The sequence below is a fragment of the Nelumbo nucifera genome, chromosome 5 (genome assembly GCF_055504915.1).
Source record: "Nelumbo nucifera cultivar China Antique chromosome 5, China Antique-T2T, whole genome shotgun sequence".
NCBI lineage: Eukaryota > Viridiplantae > Streptophyta > Magnoliopsida > Proteales > Nelumbonaceae > Nelumbo > Nelumbo nucifera.
This window is the reverse complement of record NC_142653.1, coordinates 49,992,567-50,011,098: the sequence shown is the minus strand read 5'-3', so window position 1 is coordinate 50,011,098 and position 18,532 is coordinate 49,992,567. Positions and strand designations below refer to the sequence as shown.

The following is an 18,532-nucleotide window of genomic DNA, read 5'->3' as shown; positions in this document are numbered from 1 at the left end:
CACCATTCTCTCCCCTTCTCGTGTGAAGGGTGCAAAAGCAACTCCTAGAACCTTGGTCAAGGGTGATCTTGGGGCATAGCACATATCCCTTAAGGCTCCATTTGGAAGGAGTACAAATACACATATATAGAGTGTAAAACCTTGTGTTTTGTATTATTTTGTATTGTACATATTTGTATTTGTACTCTTTCTAAATTGAGCCAAAAGTGAGAAGCACATGACTCTTCCCTATAGGTATTTGAGGGCAAACCACCACCCAAGGTACATCCCTATCTCTCTCATTCTAGCTCTTCCTTATAGTTTTTCGGTAATGATGATAGTCCAAATCATTGGTTACTAGTTATATGATGACATATAAAAATTGATAAACATAGAAAAATAAGGGCACAAAAACGAGGAGTGGGTTTTCATAGGGTTTCTTTTGTGAGGATGTTTGGTATGGATAGTGATTATCTAATAAATGTTTTGTATAATTTTGTCTTAAAAATCAGGACAAAGTCTGTTTTAAACGTTTTTTTTACATTTCAAATAGCAATAGGCGCCACTAGATGCCATTATGCACTAAGCCAAACAGTAAAAAAAACCATCGATCAATTAACACCATTTTTGGCAACACTTATATGGCACTGACCGCTGAACTAGCATTGGTGCCCTAAAAAACCATCATTGATACTAACACCATGGTTTTCAAAACCTGACTAGATTGGATGGTTGGACCGGAAAAGTTGGGAACCGGTCAGGTGATCGGTTCTATTTTTTTCCAAAATCAGATATTTGCAAAAAAAAAATATTGATTTGGTCAGCAAACCGCTGACTCAGGTAGTTGAATTGTTTGAACCGTTCAACAATTTTGACTGTTTTTTATTTTTTGTTAGAACGGATCAACCATTCGATCAAACCGTTTAACCCAGGAACCGGACTCATGACCGGTTCGTTCTTCGGATAGGTTTTAAAAACCTTGCTAAGCACCATCTAAGTCACTTGTGTCATTACCATGAAGTTACACAACTCTACCACATGTTCAAACTTCACATGATGTTTTAACCCACCATTGCATGATCCGAATGGTCGAACCAACTGAATCGTTACCTTGCTCTTTTTTAGTCCGATTTTAGTGTATTCAATAATTTATGAAAAACTGTTGACTTGATTAAAGGCCAGACCAGTTACTCGGAGCAATTGAACCATTGACACGTTCAAATCAGTCATCAGGTTATACATTACAATGTACACCATTGCTTTGCACTTGATGATTGGGGTGTTATTATTATTTTTTTTTACTTTTAGCAATTTTTGAATCTTGGCTCAATTTGGAAGGAGCACAAATACAAATATGTATACAGTGTCTGTGTTTGTATTTGTACTCCTTCCAAACTGAACCTACATGTTTGAAGGCCTCCTACTTTTGTTAAAAATGCCTTTTTGTCTTGTACTCCAATCGGGAGAATAGAAAAATAAACACCAGTGCCGTAGCTTAAGAACCAGAGGAGAGGACGTTGAAATCTGAATAGCTTTCCTTTATCGAGTACCTTGTGTACCTGTTAATAGCAGTAATCCATCTTCATTAGGTAACGATTAGTTGTATTACACATCATCTGCAATCCATTTTGCTTTATGTTCTGACTCTTTTTTAATCAGGTAAGAGTATGCCTCTCTTGTGGGGAAGAGAAAAGAAACAAACTGTGGAGAAGGAAGAGGAAGAGGAGGAGAAATTCTTTCTGAACCACCGAAGTGAGCCGGAGGAAGAATCGATCACTGATCATAATGCAGAGTACAATCCCATCCGCATATTCTCTGCCAAAGAGCTCGAGAGGACTACCAAAAACTATGACCGGCGTCATCAAATCTGTCGAACAGGTAGTCATGAGTTGTATCGAGGAACCCACGAAGGCCGTCCAGTTTTGGTCAAGAAATTCCATGAGAAAATCTATCGGGAAGCGAGTATAAACGAAGTGACCATACTAACCCAGTTGTATCACGAGAACGTGTTGGAACTGATCGGTTACAGCTCGAAGACCACCGATTTCCCCGTCCACGTATACGAATTTGCCTGCTCCAATGGATTTCTCTCCGATCATATTTACAACGATGACAACGATCCTTCTACGCCTGGTCATGAGCTACTGCCATGGGAAACTAGGCTAAGGATTGTCTCGAAGATTGCTGATGCGGTAACCTATATCCACACAGCAGCTGGTAGGCCTATCATCCACGCGAATATCAAACCTTCTAATATTCTCTTGGATGAAAGATATTTTCCCAGTCTTTTCGGATTCGAATCATCAATATGGATTCCCTTGGGTGAAACAAGTGTCCTACTAACAACAGAAGATGATGCGACGAGACACACAACAACGGCGGTGATGGGTGCTCCGGGATACGTAGATCCTGAACTTATTTTAACTTCAAGGCTAACGGAGAAGAGCGATGTGTATAGCTTTGGTATTGTCCTGCAAGAGATTCTGACCGGAACGATGATCTTTGATATTTACAACGCGGCGGAAAATATTAGAATGCGTTTGAGAGAGAGGAGGAATTCACTGTCTTCGGACAATTATTTAGAGAACAATAATCTCGCTGTTAAATTGAAGAATGGAAAAAGGATGATCGAGATAAGTTTACCGGATGATGATGCGATATCCAACGAAGCAATTCATGAATTGATTTTGATGTCCTATCTCCTGAAAGAGGGGAACAGAAACCAAATGTTGGCATGTGCAGCTCTGTCCTTGAGATGCACCAAACGGAATCCAGAAGAAAGGCCAACGATGGAGGAAGTAGCACAACAACTGGGGCAGATCAGAAAATTCTAAATCGATACCCACAACGAGGTGTAGTACTGGGTTGTTGCTCTTAATTTCAAAATTAATTAATTAGAGAAGTGAGATACATAGCTTTGAATTATTTATTTTCAGTTCTTCTCCCCCATCTCCTCTCGTTCATGAAATACCATGCCAAGTTGCCAACTGTCGCTGGAGCTCCCGAAACAAGAAGTGGGTAGAACTTAATTAGTACAACGCTCTGGTCGCAATTGTCTTCCATGTGAGAAATGATAGAGATTATAAAATTGAAGGGAAAAAGCTCTCTTCTGAACTCTGTTTATTATAAACAAGTGAAGAAGAAAGGTTCTTATTTTTTTAACACTACAGCGTTAATTCAAACTTTCAAGGGTGGTAACTTTCGTCTTTCGGCAGGACTCTCAGGCTTTGGATGGCTGGTTTCGTGTTTCAGTATGTGCATATATATGTCAAAGGGTGTGGATTGAACTCTGATCTAATTTGTTTTAATTTTACCAATAGATGGTGGCTCAGTAGGTAGTATGTGTAGTCCTTCGTAGTCTCTTCCTTTCTATCAAAAAATAAATAAATACTTTGGGATAAAATCCTGTTATCACCAAGGTTGGAGGTTATGGTTATGGCATGGTCTACCCTACTATGACGCCTCGTGAGAAAACAAATGTTTTAATTTTTTTTATTTATTTTAGTATTATATTTCTGAAACAATTTTCATTAACTTTTAGAAATCACTTTACTACAGGTATGTTTAAAATCAAACTGAATTACTATAAGAATTAATGAACCCATTGATTTATAAAACAATTAATTTTTAGATCAAAATATAATTGGGAAGATTTCTTGGTAGAATCAGGAGATTGTACATATACAACGGTTCAGGCCACCGATACAAATGGTCCATAGCTGCTGGTATAATGCTGGGTCTTGGGATTTTGGGCTACTCCAAAATGTCTCAAGGAAAGGAAAATAGTTGTTCAACCTATAGTAAAGAGTAAACTGAGTTTTCTACATGCTTCTATCCATTCATGAATACAGAACAGAGAGTAGCTTTCCAAGCTTTTGTTCATTCATCAGTAGAGAACAGATAGCAGACCAAGGATTTTCTACTATAAGAATAGAGGACGTCCATTGATTTATAAAAGAATTAATTTTTAGATCGAAATATAATTGGGAAGGTTTCTTTGTAGAATCAGGAGATTGTACATATAGCATGCTATTACACATGCACATAATGATGAACAATTGCAACCATATGATATATATCATTATTTTGAATATTCGATGGACCATCCAATGAGTGGTCTCTATAGTCCATTTGGGTCCACAACTTTCAGTAGGAACCAACAGATAATCCAAATTGAGAGAGTGAGAGGAGTGGAGGAGGAAGCGATGTGGATCCAACAAATAAAGGAAAATTTCCGATTTGTATTGCCACTTTGGTCCTTGAATTTTAAAATGCGAAAGTTCAGTACTTAAATTTTTAAAACATAACAATCCAGTGTCGTTAATTAGCTGTTAATTAGTCGTTAAGTGGTATTTGAAAAAGACACAAATAACAGATATTATTTAATTTTCTTTATCAGCCATGTAAATGTTGATAAAAAAGTAAGTGTTCCAAATCCTTATTTTTTCCATTCAAGAAAGTTGGTATCATATTTGAGTGGGCATTCTGGTGATCCCAACTTTCTTGAATAGAAGAGGCAAGGATTTGAGACAATTTTTAGTCAATATTTGGATGGTTGATAAAGAAAATTAAATGACACTTGAAGGGTATTTGTGTCTTTTTCAAATGCAAAGATTTGAGACTGTTAATTTTTAGTCAATGTTTGGATGGTTGATAAAGAAAATTAGATGACACTTGAAGGGCATTTGTGTCTTTTTCAAATGCCACTTTACGACCAATTAACAGCTAGTTAACAGTAGGTATTGGATTTTCATATTTTAAAAGTCCGGGTACTAAATTATCATATTTTAAAGTTCAGGGACCAAAGTAGCACTAGGCCCAAAGTATAGGGTACTAATCGGGAATTCTGCCGACAAATAACCCAAACCCACATTATTACAATGCCATGCCTATACAATGTAAAATGGTTCAAAATTTTCTAAATTAAGTGATAATAATTTACAAATAATTTTTGGAAAACAAAAAATTAGTTATATTGATTATGATTTCTGAATTTTCTAAATTAAGTGATTATTACAATGGAGTTGTTCCTGCTTTTTTTTTTTTTTTTTGAATGGGAGATATGGAAATTTCATGGGATTTTTCAGGTATCAGACCCATCCTGATCCTAATAGGACCCATCTATCCAAACAGTATAGGGTTTGGGACCCATCTACCAAAATATGTGGTATGGTATAATATATATTATAAAATAATTTATAATATATAATATATTAAGAGAAATTAATTAAGCAATACTTTTATGCGAGTTGCTTGTTTATGAAATTTAAATTTTTATTAGTTAATTTTAAAATTTTATTGACATTATTATTATTATTATTAAATTTAAATGGATTGTAAATTAATATAATTAGGATTAAGATTACAAAATACAAATGGTATCTATTTGTCTACTTCTAATTAAGAATCAATTGGTTTGGACAAGTTTAAGTCCAATTCAAGCTGCAATATTTCTAGGTGAAATATTTGTCTATGAATTTTAAATTTTTATCAGTTAATTTAAAATTTATCGTTATAATTATTTCTAAATTCGACTGGACTTTAATTTAGTGTTATTAGGTTTTAGGATTGCAATTTTGAAAATGCTACTACCTATTTGTCTGAATTTAGATTGAGACTCAATTGGTCTGGGTAAATTGAAGTCCAACCCAAGCATTATTTTTAGGTGATATACTTATTAATGATTTTTAAATATTTATAGCTATTTTTAAAATCTTATTGTTGTAATTAAGATTGCAAAATCAAACTCAATTTGAAATGATAATCTTAATTCTTAAGTGCTTTGGATCAAAATCGGCTCTCACAATGGATAGGGTTGGGGGTTATGACCTTATGTATATGGAAAAATGATCATAGGCTACCCTCATCCCAAGCCCCAAAAACACCTTATGATATCAAAATTAAAAAAAGAAAAGAAAAGAAAGCAAACAAGTTCTTTAGAATTTGGTAGGGGTGCTGAGAGTTTGGTTGACCAAACCATAGACAAATTGTTAAAACCCAACTGGTGCTTCAGCTTTTACAATACTGAGAACCAAAACCGAACTAAACTAATTGGTTAACTAATTGATTGGTTCAATTTTTTATTGATTCATTTCTTTGGTTTTTTTATATATTTATAAGCTATATGTATATATACATATACATATATGTATATGTAACATATACATATATGTATATATACATATACATATATATATATATAAATTGGTCTGTCCATGTCAGCATGTCTCTCCTTTGAGAGAAGTTATTTATCTATTTTCTCTATTTTTTGCATTTTTCTTATTTTCTTTTGTTTTAAAAGTATAAAACAGTAATCATTACTTATCTTGATTAGATTAATAAAACTATACACTATTAGAGAGAGACCTTTGGGTTTTTCAAGGCATCCTATTTTAATGCATATAATTATTACATTTAAAAAAGACATTTAAGAGAGAGAATGAGAGAGAGAGACCTTTGGGTTTTCAAAGGCTTCTTATTTTAATGCATGTTATTATTACATTTAAAAGAGAGAGAGAGAGAGAGAGAGAGAGGGAGGGAGAGAGAATAGTAATAATATATATCAAGGTTTATCAAATCGAACCGATCAGAGGTTCGATTCCTGTGTTGAACGATTCGATCGTTCGAACCGAATGGATGGCCCGTTCAACAACCAAAACCATTGGACAGTTCAAACGGTTTAACCACCTGGGTCAGTGGTTTGCTAATCAAATCAACAATTTTTGGCGAAATAATGGTTCTAGGGTAAAACAAAACCAATTACCTGATTAGTTCCCGTTTTTTCGGTTTGGTCTGATTTTGAAAACCATTATATAAATCAAATAATATAAATAGGTTGACGTTAAACAATCAAAAAATTATTAATTTAAAAATCTATTAAACTTTCACTAAAAATAAATATTAACAAAACTTAGTAAATATTAAAAATATGTTTCATTTCCACTTAATAAATGCTGATAAAAATAAGAAATTTAAATATAAAAATATTAATTGGTAGTTTTAATAATATTATTAGATAACTTATGAGTTAAGACCTTAATAAATGTTAATAAAAAAATATTAATTGATGGTTTTAAAATATCAACAATTAACAAAAAAATCCAAAAAATTCTGAAAAAACCTAAACATAATTAAAATACTAAAACTAGTTAAAAATATTGAAAATTAACAATATTTTGTATTAATAAGGGTATTTACTGAAAATAATTAAAAAGTACAATTAATAGTATTTTACTATTAAAAATACAAAAAATATTAAAAAAATACCAACGCTATAAATTATTAAAAAATATTGAAAATTAGTTATACTTTTATCAATTATGGAATTTATTTAGTTATTTAATTTATTTTTACTGAAAGCAAATGCAAAATAATTTTGTAGTGACTAATATGCAAAAAAAATTATTGAAAAATACTCATATGTAAAAATTACCGAATAATAAAGAAAAAACACCAAAAATTAATTACAAACCCAAAAATTCTGAAAACCTAAAGCTTAATTAAAATACTAAAAATAATTAAAATTTTAAATTAATTGTATTTTATTGCAAAAAATATTGAATAATAATGAAAAAATAATGTGTTTTAATTACTAAAAAGTTATAATTTAAGCTATAAATAGTAGAAAATTACATTTAATCACCAAAAAGTTATATTTAATTACCAAAAAATTACATTTAATTAGTTTTAGCCAAGAAATTACCAATATTTCTAAAAATATGATAATTTTCAAAAAATACTATAATTTAAATAAATACAATAATTTAATAATTATAATATTTTAATTATTAACAATATTTTAATAATTAATAATAAAAATTAACAAATTATTTATAACTTAACCTAACTCGATTAGATCTATAAATTTGTAGGCTCAAGCAACTATTTTCTTTTGAGTTAGGTCTAACTGAGATATGCACCATGCCCACACATTATTAAGATAATCAAATCTGAAGACTAATTGGGTATCAAACTTTTAGTCCAATGATGGCTTTAGCGGATAGGGCTTATGCTAAACAACCCCTAATAAGCTCAACTTGGAAGTTATATGCATATATGATAAATATTATTACATAATATTTAAATAACAAATTTTGTATTAATATATATATATAGAAATGTTATATATTTTTTTTATACTAGACTACAATTAAATAAAAATTTTAATTTGTAAAAAATCATAGTTTTGTAATTAACATGGGCCTCTTTATCAACATAAAATGTGCAAGCCCAAACCCAAGCCCAGTCATTATATAAAGTCCAAAGCCCGATTTATATACAAAATGTCTTATTTTCAGTAAAATTTTATATTTATATTTAATTATATATATTTAGTAATAATTTAATAAATTAGTAAACTAAGTTATATTTCCTAATAGTAAATTATTATTTATCAATATATATCTATATATCTATCTATATATATGTATAAATATACATATATATATATTATAATATAAATACTTTTTATATATGTAATAGTATCGAGTCGGACTTAACGAATAATATCTGTAGCATGTGACGAAAAAATCAACTATGATGAATCAACTAATGATTAATATCTGGATCCAGATTACTGAATCACCCAAGGAGTAATATCTGTAGCCTGTGACGAATGACGAAAAAATTAACCAGGATAAACAATAATTATAGGAAAGAAGCTGTAAAGCTAAGAAGGTGAAGAGACTAACCTGCGCCAGGGAGAAACCAGAGGGGCACGTTAGCAGGAGCGTGTATGAGGAAGGATGGACCTCAATCCTCACATGAGCCTCCGATTTCTCCATTTAAAAAAAAAAAGCGCGTTTGTAAAGCGTTGATGAATTGAGATCCGGGTACAACAACACTCAGACAAAAGAGGAAGGGAAGAACTTAAAAGAATACGAAAATGTCTCATGTCATCATATAATTCTATTTTCAAACTCTTTTCAAGAGGACTCTATTAATTAATTCTTTCGTCACATTGTGCAAGAAAATGCCGATGGTTAGGTCTATATTCAATCCACCCCTCCCAAAACCCTAAATAATCAAAACAAACATCAAGTAGTGGCCTAGAACATGAAAGTTCAGGACACATCAACTGATCATAGAAAAATAAATATAACATGTCAAAGATGTTAATGAATGTATTTGATAGCTTATGGACATTACCTACTTCTAAGTTTTGCTTTTGGCAATAGAGTGAAGCACAAGATTACTTTCAATGAGTATACAATTGCTTGCAATAGCCTCTTGTCTCATGACACTGTCTTATAATCTAGATATGTTTCTTTGACCAATAATAACAATAATTTTCTAAGACATATTTATGAAGAAAAGATGTTCATAAAACTATTTTATTCTGGCCTTCCAAGAAAAACAAGGATGCCTTATTGATATTGCACTTAATTGCAAATTGTATGAACTAAAATCTGATGCTAACGAGGATAAGTATGCTGCACATTTATGAATGTGTTTTCGTTGAATAATATTGGTATATGCATGAATTTCTAATTTGATTGCTTATTAAACTAGAATTGAAGAATTCAATTTTTTTTTTTTTGTTAATGCCATCACTTTTTATGACTGATCCCGTAAGCTTCAAAAATTGCTTTTCCTTCAATATGTAATAGCATTAATTTAGTCTCTCTTCTCATATTTTCATGATTCTTATAATTCCTTGGGTCTAATAACCTAAGAGCTAAATGTAAAAACAAAATGACAGCTTGATTTAACTCTTTGGGCAAGAAAAGGTATTTGTATACATGTTAATCTTAAGTTTTGCTTATAGTTAATTTTTTATCTGCTTTTTAATTAAAATATAAGAAAAAAATGTTTTTATGAATTGTTTGAGTCGATCGATGTACATCCGCAGCGCTTATGCACCTTCTCTCTTCTTCTATAAATCCAACGTACTGTGATGCGGAGGAGATTTGAGTCAATCGATGTACATCGGCTGATCGACACCACGCCAATGCACCTTTCTCTCTTCTTCCTTAAATCCAACGTACGGTGATGTAGAGGAGATTTGAGTCAAACGACGTACATCAGCACCGCCTTTGCTATTTATTAATGACTTTGAAGATGAATATTAATATAAGCACCAAAAGAAGTATTCTTATTTATAATAATATTATAAATAGTTCATCATTATTATATCATTTTTCAATAAATATATTATTTTTAATTAATATAGCTTTGTCTGTTTTAAATGTGAATTTAAGTTTTAATTTGTTGAAGAGTGCATCTGACACCAAATTTAGTCTAATCTCTAGCACATGCAACACATCATTTAAATCTTTCTAAAATGAGTTGTTATAATTTTTATTTTTTACTAGTAGAATGCAGAATGAGCTGTGCAAACAGTATAAAAAAATGGCTCTCACAAAATGCTAAAATTTCATTAATGCACTAAATCGATGATGAGATTGCATTTAGGAATATTATATAGAGATATAGCTCATCCCTTGAGGAAAACCGGGCATGAACCCCCACTCCTGGTCCCTAGATCTGTACCACACCATTTTAACAGCTTTTTACAACCTTATATTGGAAATATCTTCTCATAAAATTAAAGTATATAAGTATCAATAGATTCTCAATGCAAGGCACTAAAAGCCTCGTGTAGACCATAAACGTTCCAGTGGTGTAATTTTTATATGTTGTGCAAACAGTATAAAAAAAGACTATTCTTACAAACTGTCAGAATTTGATTAATGCATTAAATCAATGATGAAATTGCATTTAGCAATATTATATAGAAGCACAGTTCATCTCTTGAGGAAAATCTGGTGAACCCTCATTCTTGGTCCCATAGACCTCCCAGTGGTGTAATTTTTTTTATTTTTTACTAATATAAAACTGTGCAAACAGTATAAAAAAAGACTACCCTCACAAAATGCCAAATTTTCATTAATGCACTGGTTAGTGACCATATGGGCAGGGTCTTAGATTTCAAATGCTCCACTCTTGCCACTACTTTAATGACCGTTAGGACTCGAAGATTGTTATTGGCTGTTTAGGAACATCATCTTGGCCTTGTGATCTTGGCTCACTCACAAGGCGATGTCTTCTACTCAATTTGTTTTTTCTTTTAACTCTTGTAATTTTCCTAGGGATCTTTGTTTTATTTGTTTAAGTGACTTTTGGGGTTGTGCTTCCCACCATCTTGTGTAGCACATTTTTCTTTTTCATAAAAAATTCATTAATAAACTAAATCAATGATGAAATTGCATTTAGCAATATTATATAGAGATACAATTCATCCCAATGAAATATAAAATTCACAAAGAATTGGAGATGACACTCTTAACCAATTTCCTTTTTTGTGATTACTTAAAATTTATAAAAATAATTACTATTAATGGTTTAGAAGAAAACCAAGCTATTATGTTAATTTATTCAAGTAACCATTGAATAGTAGAAGTAATTGTCTAAGAAAAAAAGAGTATTATAAGATTGAAAACCTTGAAAATTGAATAAAAGTTGGGCAAATTTTTTAAACTACCCTTATGGTTTAGCTAATTGAATAACTCTACCTACCATTAAGGTATTGTCACAATCTGTCATAATTTGCTCATACGCCACACCACATGATTGTTATAGTTGAAAAATTGACAATAATACCCTTGTCTTCATCCCTGATGTTGGTGCTTGTCATCTGAAACATAAAAGGATCTGGTCCTTGCTGTCTAAACCTTAAGAGCAGGTGCTAATTTCTCTTCAATGCCGAAGTCGGTGTTTGCTGTCTAAAATGTAGGGGGTATGCCAATGATTTAGTTAGTTCAAAACCCCATTCGAACATCTTTATAGCTTTGTATTAAAAATACCTCCTATGAAATAAAACACATAAATATGGAAATATTCTTAATGTAAGGTGATAAAGCCTATTCGAACAGGTCTTGCACTAACTGAATTTGATCTCTATGAAAATAGGTTCAATCTCAAGGCACAAGAAAACCCCATCCTTGCTGTCTAAACCTTAAGAGCAGGTGCTAATTTCTCTTCAATGCCGAAGTCGGTGTTTGCTGTCTAAAACGTAGGGGGTATGCCAATGATTTAGTCAGTTCAAAACCCCATTTGAACATCTTTATAGCTTTTTATTAAGAATACCTCCCATGAAATAAAACACATAAATATGGAAATATTCCTAATGTAAGGTGATAAAGGCTATTCGAACAGGTCTTGCACTAACTGAATTTGATCTCTATGAAAATAGGTTCAATCTCAAGGCACAAGAAAACCCCATCAGTGCAAAATGTGGAGATTGAGTGTAAGACTCTTAATCAATTAAGAACAGTGTGTGCAAAGCACACTAAATAACCGACCTAAGTGAGTGTGAAGTGTGGCTGCTTCCATAAGAACTCCAAGGGTTGACTCTCTAAAACACTCATGATTCCAAGAGGGTACAAAACTGAAATGTTTCAAAATAAAAGAACCACTAAGGAATTGGTGAGTTGAGTTGGTTAGCAAGTTAGTTAGTTATAACGAAAAGAAAAATGTTGAAGGAGTCTAACTCTACTCATACTCTATAACATAATTTGTCACATCGAAGTGTTGATTGAAGTCCAAAAAACATTACCATGAATACTTGTCTCACATCAATGTCAGGTTGTCTAGTTATTCTTGTAATTTTGAATCGTGTGGGGGGATTAGTGTTGGAGAGAGATTAAAAATTTAAAGAATCTCACCTCCCTCCCCATTGCTTTTTGTCTTTTCTCTCTTCTCTTCTCTTGAATGTAGGTGAAGAGCTCTTGTCCCATATTGCTTGAGAAAGAGATGGATTTGAGTATATTAGTAAACTTGCCTCCTCCTTGGGTAAGAGCACATAGGAGTAAAGCACTATATACCACTACATGCATGTGAGGGAGGTTGGGGTGCCTTTTACACACGTGCACGCTCAGCCGAGTTGGGTCAGGGTGTGGGCATGGGCATGGGGGTGGGCACTATACAAATGCAAGGTTGGCACTATATACCACTACATGCATGCCACACCTTAATGAAGTTGAGCTTTATTTCATGGGGGTGATATTCTCAATGCAAGGTTGCAAGAGGCTGTTTGAAGGGTGTGAGGATGGGCTTGCACTAATTGAAGCCCAACTCACTTTAAAGTTTTGACCTTGTGATCTCTTAACCGTCAGTTTGATTGTTTAAATTTATTTTTAATGATAAGCGTTTCGTCTTGATGACTTTTCTCTTCTGTGTCTCTTCGAAACGTACACTATTCTAGAGAGACATCTCTATAAAAGGACACATCTATGTCTATTTGGGTGATTGAGAGCACTATACAAATATAGTATTGGCTGACCTAGTGACATATACCAGAACACACACAACACAATCTCTTCTTTGTTCTCTGTAGTCATATTCCTCTAAGCCTATGGGTTATTTTTATCTTTGCGACCGATTTGCATTCACTCGTCTGGCACCATAGGGGACAAATGCAATTTTGAGGGTGACCAAGTGGCACGACTTAGCCCTCCTATTGACTACAATAGTTAGTTCCCTAGCAACAGTTCCACAACATTGCTGCATTTTGGGTATGGAAAGCGTTGATTGAAAAGTTCCATTCTGCCTTTTGTTTATTAATTTTACAACAAAGTAAAACATTACATAAAAAAAAAAGAAAAGAAAAGAAGGTTGAGAACTTACCTAACACTAAAGCCGTGAAGTGATGGAGCTCCTAATGATAACTTTAAAAAGATGGTGTCTAATGATTAACAGATTAAGGAAAAGAATAAATTGAAAAAGAGAGGCTTAGGACTAGAACTAGAAAGTTAGTTAGGGAAAGGCGCTAAGGAGACGTGATAGAAGAAATAGCGTTAAATGTGCATTACCCACTAAAAACCAAGCAAGTTAGATAATACTTTTATTCTCCAACAATATTGACAAAAAAAGAGATGTTCTCTACATGTATATTCTCCGAAAATTTAAAAAAAATGAAAAATTGAGAAAGGCATTGCATCTACATGTCTATTCTCCAAAAATTTGAAAACTGTTGAAAGGAGATTCAAATTTTCAAGAATCTCTCTCCTCCCTCTTGCTTTTTGTCTTTTTCTCTTCCCACCCTTGAATGCATGGGAATACTCCTTGTCCCACATTGCTTGGGAAAGGAGTGAAGTTGAGTATATTTGTAGCTTTGCTCTCTCTATGGGTAGGGACCCATAGGAGGAGAGCACTATAGATATAGCCAAGCCAAGCTAGGCCGGGCCGGGTCGGGTTGGGTACGGACGATGCACCGAATCATTTTGTTTTAATCGAATTAAACTTTTCAATTTTTAAAATTGTGTCTTTTAAATCAAAACATTTTCGTGTTCTGAATAGGCTCCTATCTAAAAGGACACATCTATGTTCATTCGAGTCTTAAAACACTCTATAAGAAGAGTGTTGGCCAACCCAGTCTAGACACACCATTTTTCAACATTCTTCTCTATCTTCTGTATGAAATCTAAGCATTAATCTTTTATGGTTTGTGGAGGTCTAGTAAGAAGGTGCACACCTACCAGAAGCCTGTGGGCTGTTTTATCTTGGCGACTGATTTGCGATCACCCGGCTGCACCGTAGGGGGCAAATGTGGTTTTAAGGAGAGTGACCAAGTGGCACGACTCAACCCTCCTTATCCTTGCAATTCCCAGTTCCGAGTTTCTGCAACAACATCACAACACTGCAACTTCGGTTTGGAAAGCAATTATCGATAAGTTTCATTCTACCTCTTTATTATTTTACAACAATCTTAAAACCGCATTTATGGAACCTATCACTGTTAACCCCTTCATGTGGAACTGGATACTATCAATACTTCTCAATTTCTCTAAGATTGAACTATTCAATGGAACCAACTACAAGCGTTGGAAACAATGCCTATTGTTTGCCTTTGAACAATTAGGGGTAGCCTTTTCTTTGACCAAACCAAACCCATCAAACATGGAGGAACCAACCCATTTTGTTGTTGCAGAACACTGGACTATAGCTGACCACCTCTACACCAACCATATTCTAAACTGCTTGTCCAATGAACTGTACAATGTTTATTCTTCCTACAATTATGCCTATGAAATACGTAATGCATTGGACACTAAGTATGCTCTAGAAAATGCCGGAAATAAGAAATATGTAATTGCCAACTTCCTGTGCTTTACCATGAAAGAAGACATGGACGTGTCTGCCCAGATAGATGAGTTCCATGTTCTTGTAGGGGAACTAGCAAAGGAAGGCATGGTACTGCCAGATGAATTCATTGCTGCTTCTCTCATAGAGAAACTGCCACATACATGGAATGATTTCAAGACCAGTATGAAGCATAAGAGGAAGGACACTACTTTGGACCAAGTAGTGGTCTGAATTAAGATAAAAGAAAAGAACAAAAATAAAGATAAGGACCAGTTTTCCAAAACCAATCTGGTGGAGGAAAAGACTACAAAATTCAAAAAGAACTTGAATGTAAAAAATGATAAGAAATTCAAGAAGTAACAAAAGAAAGGAAATTTCTATGTATGTGGCAAACCTGGACATTACAAGAAGGACTACCGGTACCGAAAGTACTCTGGGAAACCGAAAGTCAATTTGACTGAGGATGTTATCGCAGTAGTGGTAACTGAGGTAAACTTAGTTGATAAGCCGAAGGATTTAGTACTGGACACTAGTGCTACCAAGCACATATGTGGGAACCGCAATTCCTTCTATGAATATACAACTCAGCCTGAAGGAAAGCAAGTCTTCATGGGAAACTCACAAACTTCAAAAGTCATCGGCAAAGGAAATGTGCTCCTGAAACTGACTTTAAGAAAAATCCTAATGTTGAATGATGTACTACATGTGCCAGAGATCCGACAGAACTTGGTATCAGGAGCACTCCTCAACAAAGTAGGATTGAAACTCACATTTGAAGCAGACAAGGCCATGTTAACTAAAAATTATGTATTTATTGGAAAATGATACAATGCTAGAGGATTGTTTGTACTGAATATTTATTCTGCTTATATTGTTGAGTCTTTTGATATTTGGCATGCTAGACTAGGACATCGTAGTGATCCTTATTTAAAATGATTATGTAAATTAGGAGTTTTGAATGTTCTTATCAATTTTACAAATGAAAAATGTCAAGTATGTGTAGAAGCAAAATTTACTAATTAAGAAACCTCGTAAAAGTATACAAAGAGAAACTGAATTACTACAACTTATTCACAGTGATCTAGGAGACCTTAAATGTCATGAAGCTAGAGGAGGAAAAAGATAATATATAACTTTTACAGATGACTTCTCTAGATTTGCAAAAGTAGTTCTACTTAGATTAAAAGATGAGGCTGATCAAGTTTTCATAATCTACAAAACTGAAGTAGAAAATCAGTTAGGAAAGAAAATAAAAAGACTTAGAACAGATAGAGGAACTGAGTATGATGGACAAACCATTAGAAAATTCTTTGAAGAAAATGGAATCATACATGAAACCACAACTCCCTATCAACCTGAATCTAATGGAGATGCATGAAGACTGAACAAAACATTAAAGGAAATGATGAATGCAATGCTAATTAGTTCAGGTGCACCTCTGAATTTGTGGGGGTAAGCAATCCTAACGGCTTGTCACCTATATAATAGAATACCACCCATGAAGAAAGGGTAAATTCCCTTTGAATTTTGGCATAACAAACAACCTAGTCTGAACTACCTAAAAGTTTGGGGTTGTCTAGCAAGCAAAGGTTGGGATACCTGAACCTAAAAGAAAGAAATTAGGACTGAAAACCTATGACCGTGTGTTCATTGGTTATGCACAAAACAGTGCAGCTTATTGGTTCCTTGTAATTAAAACAATTGATAATGTTGTCAAAAACAACACAATAATAGAGTCCCGAGATGCAGAGTTCTTTGAGCACATCTTTCCTTGGAGAAAATAAAACAATAAATAGGGAACCTTCCCAACACCAAACTAGAAACCAAGAACAGGTGAGTGCTCAAGGAGTCAGTACTTCACTTAGGCAAGAACCAAACTTAAGAAGAAGTAAAAGACAAAGAAGAGAAACAAGCTTGGGTGACGAAATGTTCACATTTCTAGTGGACAAGGACCTAGTAACCTATCAGGAAACCGTAACTTCACCTGATGCAGTATTTTGGAAGGAAACCATAAAAAGTGAAATAGACTCTTTAGTCACTAATCGCACTTGGGAACTTGTAAATCTCCCACCTGGAACTAAGGCACTACATTGCAAGTGGATTTTTAAGAAAAAACTAAAACCAGATGGAACAATAGATAAAATCAAGGCCAGATTAGTTGCTAAGGGGTTCAGACAAAAGAAAGATGTAGACTTCTTTGACACCTACTCCCTGATTGCAAGGTTAACAACAATTAGAATTTTGTTTTCTATAGTATCCATTAACAAACTAGTAGTTCATCAAATGAATGTGAAAATAACTTTCTTAAATGGGGAATTAGAGGAAGAAATTAACATTAGGCCACTTGAAGGCTTCATAATGCCAGGACAAGAGAATAAAGTATGTAAATTAATTGAGTCTTTCTATGGCTTAAAACAAACTCCCCAACAATGGCATGAAAAATTTGACAATGTATTAGTAACTGATGGATATAGCAGAAATGATTATGATAAATGTGTTTATAGAAAATTTGGAAATAATAAAGGAGTCATGATCTGTCTATATGTTGATGATAAGCTAATAATAGAAACTAGTCTAGAGGTAGTAAAAGAAACAAAACAATTTATGATGTCCAAATTTGATACCAAGGACTTAGGTGAGGTTGATGTAATCTTGGGGATTAAAATCTATAAACAACAAGGAAACTTTATTCTCTCCCAATCACATTATGTAGAAAGTATTCTTAGGAGATTTGGACACTATGATTGTAAACCGGTTAAAACACCTCTTGACTATAGTGTTCACTTAAGGAAACATGTAGGAGAACCTATTTCACAAAAGGAGTATGCAAGTATAATTGGATTAGTATCTTACTTAATGAATTGAACAAAACTAGACATAGCTATAGGTATGGGAAAATTAAGTTAGCACACTCATAATCCCGAAAATGAACACTGGGAAGCTTTAGTAAGATTATTAAAATATTTAAAAGGAATCATAAACTTTGGTTTACACTACTCAGGTTTTCCTCCTATTTTAGAATGCTTTATTGATGCGAATTGGATTTCAAATTCAAATGATAGTACTTCCACCAATGGATATGGGTTTACTCTAGGTGGAGGAGTAGTATCGTGGAAATTGGTAAAGTAGTCATGCAATACAAGTTCAACAATGGAGGTCGAGTTCATTGCACTAGAATTGGCAGGGTCTAAGGTAGAGTGGCTAAGGAACTTGTTGGTAGATATACCACTTTGGCCACGGCCGGTTCCGTCCATATCTCTCCATTGTGATAGCCAAGCAACAATAGCCGGAACCATGAACTAGATGTACAACGGTAAAAGAAGGCACATCTGCTTAAGGCATAACCTGGTAAGATAATACCTCAGTGAAGGTACAATTGCTTTGGATTTTGTAAGGTTTGAAAAGAACCTTGCAGATTCGTTAACCAAACCACAGACCTCTAAGGTGGTTTATGAGGCATTGCTAGGAA

At 33.5% G+C, this 18,532-nt stretch overlaps 2 protein-coding genes across 2 annotated transcripts; both read left to right on the top strand.

The window, feature by feature from the left end:
* Positions 1-1,443: 1,443 nt before the first annotated feature.
* LOC148791600 (wall-associated receptor kinase-like 2) lies at positions 1,444-3,178 on the top strand. The gene is made up of 2 exons (XM_088889113.1): positions 1,444-1,568; positions 1,639-3,178. The coding sequence occupies exon 2, from the start codon at positions 1,647-1,649 to the stop codon at positions 2,811-2,813; it is 1,167 nt and encodes a 388-aa protein (XP_088745239.1). The 5' UTR covers positions 1,444-1,568; positions 1,639-1,646; the 3' UTR covers positions 2,814-3,178.
* An 11,699-nt stretch (positions 3,179-14,877) lies between these two features.
* On the top strand, positions 14,878-15,888 carry LOC104590376 (uncharacterized). Its single transcript, XM_010249022.1, has 2 exons — positions 14,878-15,282; positions 15,475-15,888. Exons 1-2 carry the CDS (start codon positions 14,878-14,880, stop codon positions 15,886-15,888), a joined length of 819 nt encoding a protein of 272 aa, XP_010247324.1.
* Positions 15,889-18,532: the final 2,644 nt, after the last annotated feature.